Source organism: Chelonia mydas, chromosome 12, assembly GCF_015237465.2.
Source record: "Chelonia mydas isolate rCheMyd1 chromosome 12, rCheMyd1.pri.v2, whole genome shotgun sequence".
NCBI lineage: Eukaryota > Metazoa > Chordata > Testudines > Cheloniidae > Chelonia > Chelonia mydas.
This window is the reverse complement of record NC_051252.2, coordinates 7,649,440-7,665,561: the sequence shown is the minus strand read 5'-3', so window position 1 is coordinate 7,665,561 and position 16,122 is coordinate 7,649,440. Positions and strand designations below refer to the sequence as shown.

General features: G+C 47.3%; 1 protein-coding gene across 4 annotated transcripts in view; it reads left to right on the top strand.

Moving 5' to 3' along the window:
• Window positions 1-16,122, top strand: part of LOC102937610 (cholesteryl ester transfer protein) — a 29,395-nt gene extending 13,273 nt beyond the window's left edge. For all 4 annotated transcript variants that reach the window (XM_043526103.1, XM_043526102.1, XM_043526104.1 and 1 more), the window contains exons 2-16: window positions 846-960; window positions 2,703-2,837; window positions 3,786-3,856; window positions 5,803-5,890; window positions 6,025-6,094; window positions 6,652-6,712; window positions 9,444-9,535; window positions 10,381-10,560; window positions 11,843-11,893; window positions 12,496-12,663; window positions 13,364-13,431; window positions 13,560-13,602; window positions 13,702-13,771; window positions 15,727-15,812; window positions 15,910-16,122. In XM_043526103.1, the coding sequence (XP_043382038.1) occupies window positions 846-960; window positions 2,703-2,837; window positions 3,786-3,856; window positions 5,803-5,890; window positions 6,025-6,094; window positions 6,652-6,712; window positions 9,444-9,535; window positions 10,381-10,560; window positions 11,843-11,893; window positions 12,496-12,663; window positions 13,364-13,431; window positions 13,560-13,602; window positions 13,702-13,771; window positions 15,727-15,812; window positions 15,910-15,984 (1,373 nt within the window). In that variant the 3' untranslated portion in view covers window positions 15,985-16,122. The remainder of the gene's footprint in view (window positions 1-845; window positions 961-2,702; window positions 2,838-3,785; window positions 3,857-5,802; window positions 5,891-6,024; window positions 6,095-6,651; window positions 6,713-9,443; window positions 9,536-10,380; window positions 10,561-11,842; window positions 11,894-12,495; window positions 12,664-13,363; window positions 13,432-13,559; window positions 13,603-13,701; window positions 13,772-15,726; window positions 15,813-15,909) is intronic.

The following is a 16,122-nucleotide window of genomic DNA, read 5'->3' as shown; positions in this document are numbered from 1 at the left end:
TCTGCGAAGGGGAGAGTGAAAACCAATCAGTCTATTCTTGTTCCCCTGTTCCATAATACAAGCATAAGAAGACAGATGATGAACTTGATGGCTGGTATATTTAGAAGGAAATGGTGCTTTATGCCACTTATATTCTGCCTGAGAGACACCATGTGGCTAGAATCTGAAAGGGGATGGATAATGTTATGGCTGTTAATAACATTTTGTAGCTGTGCAGGCCATGATCATGACCCTACTAATTTCATCTCATTCTCCATGGTATACTGAAATCAACTGCAAGAGTCAGGAGCGATTGTTTATCCTCGTGTGCAGAGCTACACACCTGGCTAGGTGCATTAGGCTCTTTGGTTACCTGCCACTGAGGCAGGATCAGATGATCTTGGCCATGCTGTCATGATGGACCAATGGTGTCATCCATTGTGGAAACTCTTCTGTCCTTTTGTGTTGTCTCTGGTGTTTGGGAACGGCCTTAGATCAAAGCACTGGAACTCAGTAGTGAGATCCATCGCTCTGAGCTCGGTTGATCAGACTTGCGCTGTATGAGGATGATCACGGCTCTCACGAAACTCCCTGCATTATCTGGTCTCATTGTGAAATCTGGGCTGGACGCCCTGTTCCAAAGAACAGAACAGACACTGGGAGGTGCTACCCCTATGACCTTCCCCTGTGCAACACGCTTAAGTCCGTGTTTTACCACGAAGCTAATGGGAGCTTCTCCCTGCTCGGACGGATGCCAGGTGCCAAGCACAACCGTACAGCTTTTAATGCTATTAGCTAGAGGTGCTCATCTGATTTTGAAATGCAACTGCATTGCGTTTTGTCTTGTCCCTTTGTTCCACTTCCAGTGAACCAGCAAACAGCTCAGGTCATTCAAGCAGCATTCAGACATGCAACCTACCCTGATATCAGTGGGGAAAAGTCCATGGCGTTTCTTGGCAAAGTGACCTATGGGTTGACGAAGTAAGTACGACCGTGCGCTTTCTAAACTCCCTTTTGTACCATGAAATGCAGCAGGTCTATGAATAAGGTCCTGGATGTGCCTGGGAAGAAGGTTTGAAGGGAGATTCAAATTCGCTCAGTCTGAAATCATGGATGGGAGAAGGAGGCCCTTTCTGCTCCTTTCCACATGCAAGTATTTCCTGATTAAAACAGAGGCCAGCATAATGTGGCCTCTGCCACTGGATAAGTCACTCACAGCTAGAGATCTAACAACCTACCAAGGCTATTTGTGAGCCGCTTCACTTACATTATTGGAAGAGAGTGACGAGAATGGGGGAAGGTGTCCAAAGGTTCAGGTGACTGAAACGTCTCGGGAGGGTGACTGAATTGGTTATTGATTGACATGCGGCACTGTTTAAGCAGCTGTCCAACCCCCATGCAGCGTCCCCTGCCTGCAGAGCTGCCTGTGGCAGTTCAGTGACTGCACCAGGGACTTGGAGAACAGATGGGTTTCAGAGCACTGCCCACATCCCCGGACTCTAACTCATGCAGTTCACACGAGAATCTGAACTTTCCCAAAGTACGTTGGGCCAGGGCTTCTGATTTGGGCCCATCTCTAGTAATTAACGGTTGCCCACCTAAATGTCCTCTGCTGTTTGAATTGGTGCAATATTCTTTGCTACGTGATGGTGCGGTGTTTCTGTGCGCTCTGTCAAGCAGCTGCTGCAGACGGAGCTCCTTTCTCAGCGCTGCGTCCTTGAGTGGATTGCAGGTGGGGGGATTGCCCCTCCCACCTCTGTGTCTTAAAGCATGGGCCTCTAAAGGTACAGCTACACAGCAAGCAAGCATCAAAAAACAAACAAAACCCACAGCAGCAAGTCTCAGAGTGTGGGTCAACCGATTCGGGCTCACGCTGCAGGGCTGAAAAATAACCGTGTAGACATTCAGGCTTGGGCTGGAGCCAGGGCTCTGAAACCTGGCAGGGATCTCAGGTTCAGGCCCTCACTTGAACATCTACACTGCTGTTTTCAGCCACAAGCCAGAGGCAGTTGACCTGGGCTCTGAGATGCATGGCTGCGGCGGGGTGTGTGTGTGTGTGTGTGTTTTTGCTGCGTAGGGCTGGCTGACTGAGCTAAATGAGTCAGCTGTATCAGCCAACAGTGTATCAGGCTTATCAATCTCTAAATGACAGGTTTCAGAGTAACAGCCGTGTTAGTCTGTATTCGCAAAAAGAAAATGAAGTGAGCTGTAGCTCACGAAAGCTTATGCTCAAATAAATTGGTTAGTCTCTAAGGTGCCACAAGTACTCCTTTTCTTTTTGCAATCTCTAAATGTGACCCAGCCACCGCCAGAGGGTGCCAGAGGGCCACCCAGGGGCACCGGTGACACATTTCAGGGGTGGATAAAGCAACTTCTACTTATAGTGAGGTGTTGAATGTGTAACCACTCTGGGATGAAAGAAGCTGTATTCTATGTTGTTAACTTATTATTATTGATCATTTATACAATCCAGCAAAAGCAACTGTAAGAATGCAAGACTATATTATTATTTATTACTCACACAACCAAGAAGAAATGCAATGCAACAAAACAACTTTATGTCGTGTCTCTCCTAGAAATTGTCCCAGAGAATGTACGGAGTTAAGTACAATTACAAGGTTAGCAAGAAACAATAACCAAGAGAGGGCCAATGGAGAAAAGAGACGCATTCAGGTCACGCCGGGCATTCTGAATGTATCCACCCTTTTCATTTTCTTCTTTAGCATACAGATCAACGACTTGTCCATAGAAAACAGTGAGGTAGATTTTAAGGAAGATGATGCCATAGACATTGCAATTCAGAACGTGACAGCATCCTTCAAAGGGACCCTGAGTTATGGCTACACTGGTGCTTGGTTGTAAGTATGTAGGAACACAGGAACGGCCAGATTGAATCAAACCCAGGCCCATTTAATCCAGTAGCATGTCTCTGCCAGAAGTAAGAAGCCCACAGTGGACAGATGTGGCGTAATCTGCCCCCACATGCTGGTCTCTAAAAGTTAGTGACTGTGCTTTAGAGTTTGATATCTCTTCCGACATTATTATTATTTATCATTTTTCATTGTAACTGGATATTCTTGACATCCAGATAAATCTCCAATCCCTTTTGCAATTGTGCTAAATTTTAGCCCCCAAAAGTTTCCTGTGGCAGTGAGTTCCACCATCTAATTATGTGTCATGTGCAAAAGTATTTCCTTCTGCTGGTTTTGAATGTCCCTCCTTTTGATTTCATTGAATGTCCCCTTGATCTTGTGTTATGAGACAAGAAGAACAAAAATCCCCAATCTACTTTCTCTGTCCCACTCATTATTGTATAGACATGTACGCTGTCCCCTTTATTTGTCTCCTCTCTAAGGTAAACAATCCCAGACTTTTTCTAAAGGATTCTCAAAACAATCTGTATCCATTTAATCCTGCTTGGCAATGAGAACAAGCAGGTGCAGGGAGGGTGGGGGAGGTGAGAGAGCTTCACAGACAAGGAGGGGCCAGGTCTGAGCTCTGAATAGTGCATCAGTGACCACATCTATTCTTGATGTGACATCAGCTAGCAATTCACAGTGCAAAGAAACCCAGGAAGTGAATACAAGGGAAGGATGCACATTCTGGGTTATGGTTTTTTTAAACAATTTCTTGCCCTCTTTATTAAGGGGGAAATGGCTAATAAAGACAGAAATGGGGCTAGTCCTACATAGTCCATCTAATGTCTTCAAGGTGTTTAGAAGGCACCTATTGCCATTGGGGTCTATGTGCCAGACTTCTATTTCTAGGACAGATACGGCTGCTGAGTGTTTTCCATTCTCTTACAGTGTGAAACTCACCCACTCCATTGATTTTGAAATTGAATCTTCAATTGATCTCCAGATCAACGCTAAACTGAGTAAGTAGCCTGGAACACAGCATCCTTAGCGACAGCTGGATTAACTTCACTGAGCCCAGGGCACCGTGCGTAACCTCTCCTGCCATGCAGTACGAGGAGGTTTTGCCGAGAGACGCTTATAATGGCCCTTTTGTTGCTTATCTCTGTTAGAATAGCAGCGAGTGGCCCCACCCGAGATTGAGGCCCCATTGCGCTGGGTGCTTTACAGACACGCGGCGAGAGGCTAACAATCTAACTAGGCAAGGCAGGCACAACGTAGGAGAAAGGAACCCCGTTTTACAGAGGGGGAACTGAGGTCCAGGGAGATTAAAGGGACAGGTTCTCCGCTGGTGTAAATCGTTTCGATGGAGCGACATGGATTTACATTGGTGGACAGCTGAGAATAGCGCTGGATCTCTTGAGGCCACGCCCGGTGCTCTAGCCACAGACCAGCCCTCTTCTCTATTTTGCAGTTTAGGATAACAAAAAACCCACACACCCATGCATGCATCCGATGTAGTGGGTTTTAGCCCACAAAAGCTTATGCCCAAATAAATGTGTTAGTCTCAAAGGTGCCACAAGGACTCCTCGTTGTTTTTGCTGATCCAGACTAGCACGGGGGCTGCTGCTCGGAAACAAACCCATAGGTGAGTTGCACAAGCTTGCGTCAGCCGGGGGTTTTTGATCCGGGGAAGCGAAACTTCACAAGAGCCACCTTCATTTTCAGTTAGCTCCTGTTCTGTAGCCAGTTTCTGAGTGCCGTGTAATAAATCAAGTGACTTACTTTATGGAAAATGAGTCAATGGCTTATCCCAGACTGGGCGTTAGATTCCTTGCTGGCTTCCGCACATTCTCTCACCATTAGGCCATACTGAACCACCTGGAGGGGGTTGGGTTATTTCTTTGGTTTAAGACACCGCTTCGCTGCTCCAAAGAGCCTCGGGTGCAATAACAGCGTGAAGCACGTGACAACAGTGTGTCATATGTGCAGAGCCCTGCACAAATGTTAAGCCGATTATCCCTTGCAACACGTCATTTATCGACAGGAAAAGCAAGGCAGAGCGAGGGGAAGGGAACTTGACCAAGGTATTGCAGCTAGTCCGTGCAGAACCAGAACCCAGAAGTTTGTGATGAAACTTCCTACCAGTCGTCTCTCTCATCGGATGAATGACAGGAGCCTTTTGCATGCAGTTGTTTGCAAGCTAACTGCAATGTAGCCAGCGTTGCTGAGTGCACGGAATGATTTGTGGACCTTTTCCCCACAGTTCAGTGGTTTGGGCTGGGAGGCTGGGGGAAGAAGTATGTTTAAAAATCGCTTTCTGTGAAGAAAACGTCTGGCGGAGGAAACGCCTCTTTTGGTTGTGGTGGGGGTCGCCATAATACGGGAGTCGCTTTGAAGTCAAAGATGAGCGAGATCCTGGCAGGAAGGGCCAGAGTAGTTGATATTTGCTAGTTCTCTTGGAGCCAGGTGCTCCCGCTCTCAAAACGCTGCCTGGCAATGGGCAAGCGTTCACCCCATAGTACAGAGGGGCAAACAGAGGCCCAGAGAAATGAAGTGACTTTGCCCGCATCACAGAACGAGTTAGTGGGCAGAGTTGAGACACGGGTAACATTTTCAAAAGCATCCAAGTGACTTAGGAGCCTAAGTCCCATTGACTGTTAATAACACTTCGGGGATCTCTACTGTGTCAGGGCTACAGCAGAGTAGCCACTTGCTCTGGTGATGGGAGGGTTAATCCACCTGCTGGAGAAGCAGTAGCTTGGCTGACAGAAGAATTCTTCTGCGGATCTATCAGTGTCTACGCCAGGGCTTCGATCGGCTTAACTACATCTCTCAGGGGCGTGGACTTTTCGCACACTTGAGCAACGTAGCTAGGTCGACCCACGTTTTAGGTGTAGACCAGACCTCAGACTCCTAAGTGCCTTTGTTCCCTTCCCGATCCATGTTTGGTTTTTGTGTTCTGCAGAGTGTGCAAAGGGCCGGGTGGCGGCCGATACCTCGGATTGCTACCTGACGTTCTATAAGCTGACACTCCACCTCCAGGGAGACAAACAGTGAGTTCCCTCTTCACGCAATGCATCGTTGTGCGCATGGCAGCTTGCACGGCCCATCGCGACCATCCCCACGGGCTTTCGATCCCATTGGGCACCCCCCCACACATTTCTGTAACAATATTTCTTCTCCGCAGGCCAGGGTGGCTAAAACAGCTCTTCACAGACTTCATTTCATTTACCTTGAAGCTCGTTCTAAAAGGCCAGGTAAGAAACACAAACGACTAGATGACAGAAAAGCAAAGGCTGTGTCTTATGTCCACAAAGTGCCATATAAGCCTCTGGCATTGGTACATAATAATAATGAAGGCCCTGATCCTGCAAAGATGTAGCCACTTACTTAACTTTATGCACCATGAGGAATCCCAGCGATACTTAGAGGCTGGTCTAGTGGCTAAGTGGAATACTCTGGACCGGCGCTGCCAGGAATAGGTTTGATTCCCAATTCTAGACCCTGGTATCCCGGGACAGCAGGGTTTTGGCAACAAGCTGAGAGGCATGGAGCATCCTGCCTTGCTTAGCAGCAACCTCTTCGTGCTGGTATCCAAAGAGAGGGTAACGTCAGACACTTGAGGGTCACATTTAAAAAGCAGGAGGCTGATTTTAGTCTCCCAGCAGTGTAAATCAGGAGTGACTCCAGTGCAAAACTGGCATGAGTGAGATCACACCGAGGCCTTGGGGGCTGCAAGACTTGGATTTAGACACATGGCAACACCAGGGTTTTTTTGGCCCACACTGATGCATTCAATTTTTTCCCCTTGTAGGTGTGTAAAGAAATTAACCTCCTGGCTCAGCTGCTGGCAGATTTTATACAGGACAGAGCAGGTAAGTGTCCTGCCCATTTTCTCTTCCCTGTCTTCCTCCTTTCTTAGACACAATCCACTAAGGCTGAGCTAGACCCAACGGAGACAATGACCCTGTCCCTGCGAAACGGGGATCGAGACATGGCCGTGGGAGAGGAAGCAGCACCAAAACGGCACTAATCGGAATTCCTCCCCTGTGTGGTGGGGGACTTGGGGAAAGAAACGACGCAGGCTGGAGACGGAGGGTCCGTCTACCCTGCAGTTATGGGGTGGGACTTCCACGCGTGTGGGGTGGATCTTCTCAAGCGAGCTTTTATCTAGCTAGGGCTCCAGTGTGGGTTGTGCAAGCCAGCCCTGGCCCCTGGGTAATTACTCAGGGCTAGTCTACACTTAGCCCTGAGTAATTACCCAGGGGCCAGGGCTGGCTTGCACAACCCACACTGGAGTTTAGACACTTCGGTTTAGACACTTACTACAATGACAGGAGAGCTTCTCCCCTCGCTGCAGTTAATCCACCTCCCTGAGAGCTGGTTGGTTATTTCCACTTCATAGAATATCAGGGTTGGAAGGGACCTCAGGAGATCATCTAGTCCAACCCCCTGCTCAAAGCAGGATCAATCCCCAATTTTTGCCCTAGATCCCTAAATGGCGCCCTCAAAGATTGAACTCACAACCCTGGGGTTAGCAGGCCAATGCTCAAACCACTGAGAGTAGCTGGGTCGATGGAGGAATGATCCCCCCGACCTGGCGTTGTGTATGTCGTGGCTTAACTGTGTTGCTCGGGGGGGTGGATTTTTCACGCCCCCAAGAGATGTAGCTGGGTTGACCTCACGTCTGAGTGTAGACCTGGCCTCGGGCAGGTAGTACCCGAGTTCGCTAGATCAAAGCGAACCTGGGCACGTCTATATGGGCTGCAGTCACACCCAGTGGTTTCAGAGTCGACCTGCTCTGAGTTAAAACAGGAGGAGAGAGTGATTGTTGTACAGATTCCAAAGAGACGCTCAAGTCCATCGGGTACGTAAGATTGCATTAGAAGTGCCTGTGTAAGACCAACAGACCTCGGTTGTCAGCAGGCAGGATCGAACCGAGGACCTCGGGAGCTGAGTGCGTGAGCCTCTACCCCATGAGCTGAAAGCCAACTGGCTGTTAGCTAAGGCTGTAGAGCAGACTCATTTGATCTCTCTCTTTAAGTGGTCTCGGTGCCACTAGATGGGGCAGAACGCCACACCCAGGAGGTGTGTGCGTTACACCTGCGTGAGACTTGAGGCTGGATTTTTCTAAAGCCTGTAAATGACTTCAGAGCACAAACCCCAGTGGAAGTCAGTAAGGCTCGTTCACCTACGTCACTTACCCAGAAGTGACCTCTCAGACTGCCGGCCGAAGGGCAAACAGCTCCAGGCTGTCTGGTGCTTTGGAGATCCCATGAACCTGGGCCCAGCAGGAGCCTCTCTTCCGTTGTCCCTGTTTCCACACAACGGGCCCCACGCCAAAGACACGGTTCTTTGAGAACCAGGATTTGCCCAGCAGACCTTGCTCCTCTTTTCACCAGGGCCGTTTTGCATGAGAAAAGACAGGTTCTCACGTTGGTGAATAGGACAATGGGTCACGTGTGGAGACAAACAGGACTGGTGCCTCTGAAACACACTCCAGCTTTTGACGGGATGGGAAACCTGTCTGGAAACACACCAGAGCGTGATTTTTGTGCGTGGAGGGTCCGATGAAAGAAGTCAGGGCGTCGCGAATCAATGATTCGCTGAATGTGAGGAGACCTGAGTTTTGGGCCAGTGTTGTCAATAGTGTGATTCTTTTCGCACCGTTCTACTAGCCAGTCCTATTACTGGGCCGCTTTAGTGCTGCCTCAGATACTGGACCAGGTCCTGCCCCATGTACTTGCTACGTTTTCTTTCAAGTGTCAACGTTGCCGTTAAACGCTGGCTCTTACGCCATGAGAGCAGCTCTGGATCGGCATCAGCAAAGCCCTTAGGACCAGCGAACAGCTGTCTGTACACTGAACTGATGTCGCGTGCGTCGGCGTCCCCATCAGAACGTTCCCCCGAGGCTACCCTTGCTTGAAATCCCTTCTGGGGTTCCGGCACCTGAAAGCACCTTAGACATTTGTCCTTCTGAGAACCAAACAGAAATTGACAAACGAAATGTTCATTGCAGCCATTGAAAACGACATCCCAGTTTGCCAGGGGCTTCTCCCTTAAGATGAAATATTGACCCCGGTTCTGTGCAGGTTTAAAAGCTTTAGGTGCCGTCCTGTAGGAAAATATTTGCCAACGGGGAAAAAATACTTGATAGAACTTGTGCTCCTAAGTCATGTAAAATGTGCTTGAAAATCCCACCCTTCCTGGTTGGCCTACGTGCTCAGACACCACAGGGATGGATAAATAATATTTATTAGATTAGTTAGATAGCAAGTGATCTTAAACTAATGCATGAGGCCTGAGAGACTGAAGCCATTCATGTCCATCTAGCTAAGGTTTTTCTATGGCACCCATCACTTTGGAATGCAAGGATTGAGAATTATTAGCCTTGTTTTAGAGGAGGGGAAACTGAGGCACAGAAGGTCCATGGCAGAGATAGTAATAGAATCCAGGTGTCCTGACTCCTAGAACTGTGCTATGTTATCTTCCGATAGTCTGCAGGAGTCAACCTGTTAGTGTTCGAAATGGACTTCGTAAATTCTGGCCTCGATCATGTGAAATTGCACAGTTGGTAAAATGAGTGGTTTTTATTTTTTTCTGCAGCAAATTTCCTCCAGGATGGGGCTATAGGAGTAGATATTTCACTGGCATCGTTTCCAGTAATAAAGGCAAACTACATGGAATCGCATCATAAGGTAAAGTAATTTGGGGGGGAGGGGCATTTCAGACTAATTTCTTCCCAGTTCTCTTCTCTGTCCCATCTGTCTAGATGGCTAGAAGGCAGAGATGTCTAACCGTTAGAGCAAGGGCTAAGGAAGGAAGACTCCAGAGTTCTCCTGCTGGTTCTGCTTCTGATTCATTATAAAGTTGAAGTCGCTTAATGACTCTTTGCCTCAGTTTCCCCACCTATGAAATAGGGATAATAAATCCCTACTTCCCAGGATGCAGTGAGCTGTAAGGCCCCCAGATTAAAGGTGTTCTAGAAGGGCAGAGTATTCGTTTTTCTGGGACTAGTCTTCCGGGCCCCCAAGCCAGCACCACCTTAACTGATCTCTTGAGGACTCCCCCAGTGTGCAGGTGAATCTATCCCGCCTCACATAGGATGGCTAGTTTGTCACAAGGGGGTGTGGCTGAAGCATTATTGGGCTCTCGCCGTCCCTACCTGGCATAACAGTCCCCTGTGGCTTCAACCAGCTGCTGTGATTTAGAATGGTCCTTGAGCTGCTCTCATCTATGCTGGGGATGGGGCCAGCATAGACTCATCCCTAAAATCAGGAAGCTGCAACTGGCTTCTTTGCTCCACCATGCCCCTTTGGAATTAGCTATCCATGCTGGCTACACCCTGCACATATTGGGGGTAGCTGATTATTTTGCCCAGGCTGTATAGTGCCCCATCTTCCATCTGTGTCTGCTGAGCTTATCCTGTCAGGCTTTAATAAACACAACTAGCCCTTTGCATTGCAAACCAAGCATGACGTGTCCAGGTGAGGACAGCCGGTTAATTGGTGGTCACCAGCAATGCATTCTCTTTCCTTTTAAGGGTCTGCTTTTGTACAAGAACTATTCAGTCGTCTTCAGTGATTCCATGTTTGCTCCATCTCTGCTCTCCGAGTCCAGGATGCTATACTTCTGGTTTTCAGACCAGGTCCTGAACTCTCTGGCCTTGGCAGCTTTCCTGGATGAACGTCTGGTGTTAACGATCACAGGGGAAGAGTTAAGGGTAACTATTACAGGGTTATTTTAACTTTTTCTCTCACTCAAATAGTATTTTGCAGCCCTTTCCCCCCACCCTACTTTGGAGAGAAGGTAAAAATTCTCAGAGCCTTCATTTGCTGTGCAATCTGGTTCCAAAAGAAGAAGGGAACCTACAGTGAGATACAGCCTACAGTGTGATCATAGTCAGAAAAGTGGTACCTTCTTAGACGTCCATACCTGCTCCCTGTGTGTTGGTTGATGAGTCCTATCTACTAATCCCCTGCAGACCCCAAAGAGCTATGGGAAAGCAAAGTGGATTCTATTTTGTTTCATGGTAGCAACACACTCATCTTATTTTCTGGATTGCGGAATCTTTGCCATGAGTCTAGCTGGATTTTCAGATCCTGGGATTAAGTCTGTGGTGCAGATATAACAGTGGTCCTATGGGAAGGCTGTCAGCAGTGGGGATTGAAAGTGAGAACTCAGGATCTAAACTCCTGAGCTAAAAGTCTCAGCTGTTAAGCAAGGCTGTATCAGCAGCATCTGCCGCTGGCTGTGTGCGACAGAGTGGGTTACACTGGCAGATAGAAAATTAATCTTTTGACTTGTAAACTAAGCAAAATGTGCGGTGGGATCATTGGGAGAAAAGGAAATCTGCAACCTCACAGTGTCTTACACGGAGTCACTTTATTGGCTATAACCACATCTTAAGACAGAAAAAAGAAATCCTCAGAAAACAAAACGCTGTGGGTCTTGTTTTCCCAGCAGTACTGCAGAAGAGAAGGTGTTACAAGACCCGAAATACCAGCTTGCACCACGCTTAGTTCTGAGTAGACAAGAGCACTTGGTTTATTGCAGCTTAGACTTGGTACTGGGTTTGGGCTCTGCTTAGGGGAATGACTGTGATGAAGAGGGAAAATCCAGTGGGTGAAACCTGCAGCGGCCGGAGTGAAAAAGCACAGACAGAGAGACAGGGGTAGGAGAAGGAGCTGACAGAAAAATTTGCTGATGTGGGGAACAATGTATTGTAATTTATCCTACTTTTAATGAGAGCAAAACCAGAGCCTGGTTCAGTGGTAGCAAAGATCTCCAGCCACACATTGTTCCTGTGGTTGGTTGGTTCAAGATAGACCATTGCCCTGTGGTCTCCTTCCTGTTACATATTAATTCAGCCACATTTTAGAATTCCTTGGGAGTTGCCCTCAACCTACGGGTATTCTTTGGTCCCCCACCCCAGCTCTGGTGACACGCTGGGAACACATTGTGCTCCAGCCAACTCATAATTTCATTGTTGTTGTTCCTTGAAGGAGATGTTTGAAATGGAAGACACGGAGGCTCATCAAGGGATTGTGCAAGAGGTAACCATGGAGCTGGTTCAGAGCTAACTTTATGGACCATGGCACTGTTGTTTATTCACTTTACTGTTTTATATTCCATTAAAAGAAACACATAAGGAACGCCCTTCCTGAGCTGGAAGGCGATGACCCAGCTGAAGGTCAACGTCTGCCCTGTCCAATTGGACTCAAAAAGTCTAGTACAGAACACAGAGGTCCTGATTCTCCCTTGCCACACGGAACCACTGAGGGAGGGGGCGGGGGCAGGCTGGAACAGGTTGGGGCTGGGTGATTTGCTACTATGCAGCATCTTGGGTCCTTCCCCCTCCCCACCATCTCTAGGATGCTGGGGGAAAGGGATGCAGAGGCTACTTCGTCCCTTGGGCAGGAGGAGCAGCTGTAGAGCTGGTGGGGAGGGAGAGGATTTCTCCAACCCCCATCCCTGCGTCGTTCCCCCAGGGTCCCAACTGAATTACTGGGGGTGGGGGTAGCACTGAGAAGAACCTGGGGCTATAAGAGGGTTACAGTGTGTTGCATGTTTCGCATAACTTAAGAAATCAAGTACCGTGTCCCGAAGAAAAGCCTTGAGCACTTAGCCCGTATCCTGTCCCCCTTGTGCCCGGCAGATTTTTCAAGGCACTTCTTATAATGACTCGCTGGCTAAGGTCTGGAGTCTCACCCCTCCCCAGATCACCCTCCAGCCTGAAGGGACCATTGTGAGGTCATCGGTTGCCGTGGAACTCACCCTTTTCTCCCAAGGAGCAGAGCCCACGGTGGTGTTCTATTCTGAGAAGGTCAGTTTCTTAGTCAGTTAATCTAGGTTGCAAACTCCTTGGGGCAGGGACCATGTCTCACGCTAGGCTCTGTATTGCATCCCAAATACTCGTAGTGCTCCACCAATCAAACCAATAACAGCTTTGACTTTCGGTCATTACGTTGACATTGTTCGGAAAGGAAATGCGTGCTGGGGGGTGCAGACAAATAGCAATCTGAAGTTGTTAGTTTCTCCCCCCCATCCTCTCTGAGTCTTGGGGTTTGTCCTCACCAGCCAGCATAGCTTGGTGTTCCTTGACCCCCATCCACACACGTAAACCTGGACCATGACGTTATTTCTAGAGAGTCCTGTGGGAAAAGTGTTCAGTGGTGCGTTATATTAATTCTGACTCTGTGGGCCGTACACATCTCTGGTCTGGAATTCCATTGGCTTTATCAGAACAACAGCAGAGCCCAGGGCATGCGCGGATGGGAGTGTAAGGGTTTGGTCAGTGCTGTGAGCCTACCCATACAGTACAGGCGGAATAAATAACGCTTATTAGACACGTACCTCACTGATCAAGGCACAGAGCTTCCATTCCCAGAGCTCCTCGTAACGAGGGGCTCAACAGGATTTTACCATGCTGAACTGGCAAAAGGGAATGATCTTGATTTTCTTCCTCCAGATGAATCTGGTGATGAAGCCAGACAGACCATGTGACTGACTCTTTCTCTTCACAGGAAGTCACTGTCACAATCCAGTCTGCGTACGTAGAAAAGAAACTGGTTTTGCACCTCGCTGACTCTGTGTAGGTACTGGTGTCTCTTGTACATTGCCACCGGTCTCTTAACTCGCCTGTGCTAGCTGCAAGGAAAGAAGGCCTTTTCAGATGCTTCTCACTGACTTGATCTTTTCTTCGTTAATATTTTCCTACAGGATAGAGCCTAAAGTCTTTAAATGTGCTTTGGAGAGAGCTGGGGTAAGTAGAGAGCATTTAATCTCCAGGGAAGACGACTTGCTAACTCAGGGGGTCATTATAGATCTCTGCAGTTGCCCCTGTTTTCTGTTTGATTTTCAGGATGACAAATCTCTAAGCCACTTCCTGCAGAGAATCATCTCCGTTGCGGGAATCCCAGAAGTGATTTCAAGTGAGTTTATGCTCTGGAGAAAATTCTGGCAGAACGTCACTGTCAGTTCTGTTCTCGAACAGCCGTTTGAAGCGGCTGCACGTTGTTTCTAATTGTTCCATGGTTGCTGTTCAGAAATGAGTTGTTTTCCGTGGAAAATTTTGACTTTTTGGTGAAAAATCAAAATTGGAAATACTTTGATTTGGAAATGCGGTGTGGGAGTTGTCGTTTGGGTGCTTCCTCTATAGATCAGGCTCCCTGGTTGGATTACACTGACCATGCTGCGCCCTTTCTCTTCTTGGTGCGGAGAAGTGGTGCACCATGGGAGCCCCTGGCTGTAGTGCATCATGGGAGATGCTCTCAACCCCCTTAAAAAGAAAAGGAGGACTTGTGGCACCTTAGAGACTAACCAATTTATTTGAGCATAAGCTTTCATGAGCTACAGCTCACTTCATCGGATGCATTCAGTGGAAAATACAGTGGGGAGATTTATATACACACAGAACATGAAAAAATGGGTTTCAGAGTAACAGCCGTGTTAGTCTGTATTCGCAAAAAGAAAAGGAGTACTTGTGGCACCTTAGAGACTAACCAATTTATTTGAGCATAAGCTTTCGTGAGCTACAGCTCACTTCATCGGATGCATACATGCATAATTCCAATTCAGCAGTCTCTCACTGGAGTCTGTTTTTGAAGCCTTTTTGTTCTAATACTGCGACCTTTAGGTCTGAAATCGAGTAACCAGAGAGATTGAAGTGTTCTCCAATGTAATATAACATTCATAAACCAGTCGGAGAACACTTCAATCTCTCTGGTCACTCGATTTCAGACCTAAAGGTCGCAATATTAGAACAAAAAGACTTCAAAAACAGACTCCAACGAGAGACTGCTGAATTGGAATTAATTTGCAAACTGGATACAATTAACTCAGGCTTGAATAGAGACTGGGAGTGGATGGGTCATTACACAAAGTAAAACTATTTCCCCATGTTTATTTCCCCCACCCCCCACTGCTCCTTGGACGTTCCTGTTAACTGCTGGAAATGGCCCACCTTAATTATCACTACACAAGGTTTTCTTCCCCCCTGCTCTCCTGCTGGTAATAGCTCATCTTAGGTGATCACTCTCGTTACAGTGTGTATGATAACACCCATTTTTTCATGTTCTGTCTGTATATAAATCTCCCCACTGTATTTTCCACTGAATGCATCCGATGAAGTGAGCTGTAGCTCACGAAAGCTTATGCTCAAATAAATTGGTTAGTCTCTAAGGTGCCACAAGTCCTCCTTTTCTTTTTGCGAATACAGACTAACGCGGCTGCTACTCTGAAACCTAAACCCCCTTAGTCTCTTTGGAAAATCTTCCATCTAATCACAGTGTACCAAGTACATGGGGCAGTACCTGGTACGGTATCTGAGGCAGCACTAACGTGGTTAAATAATAATAAAGTGGCCAGTAAAGTGGTGTGAAAAAAGTCACATCATTGGCAAACCTGGCACAAAACAGAGTTTCCCTTAGATTCAGTGTATCACTGATTGATTTATGATGTACTTTTATCAGACTCATGAAAAAAATCACACTCTGGTGTGTTTCATGTTTTCCAGCATGTCAAAAGCTCCGTATGTGTGTGTGTGTTTCGAAGGCACAAACTAATGTTCATCCCCATGTGGGATCCACATTCCTATTCATCAAGATGAAAAACTGTCTTCCCTGTGCAAAGTGACCCTTGTGAAAAGAGGATCAAGGCCTAGTGCACAAATGTTGGCGCTTAAAAGCAGCGGCATTGTGGAAACGGGCCCATTGTGTGAAAATAGGGACAATTGAAGTTCATGGGATCTCAGAGGTATCACACCCAGCCTGGGAAGTTTGCCCTTCTACTATGCAGTCAAACCGTCTCACTAAATGTGTTTATTGTCGAGGGAATAGCAAACCACCGTTAATGGACTTATAACGGGATGGTTTTATTGCTTTCATAGGGATCGAGCCAGCTTTAACTTCTCTGATGAACAGCAAAGGACTCAATCTATTTGAAATTAAAAATCCTGAGATCATCACAAAGGAGGTAAGTAAATTTACATCCACTTCTAAGTACAGAGCACTGCAAGCTTTTTGTAAATGTGGTGTGAGCTAGTATAACTGGTCTCTCTCTTTCTTTATAGGGATACCTAATTATACAGCTGGACTTTGGCTTCCCACATCATTTGCTTGTAGATTTTCTTAAGAAAACATTATAGAAGGAATCCATTCAGAAAGGAGTGCTGGACTTGACTGTACAAATAGAAAGAATGCATGTGACCCAATAAAATTATGTCCTTTTTTGGGGTCAACTTCCCTATAACCCAGCCATTAAAAGTGATATTGTTGCTTTAAAA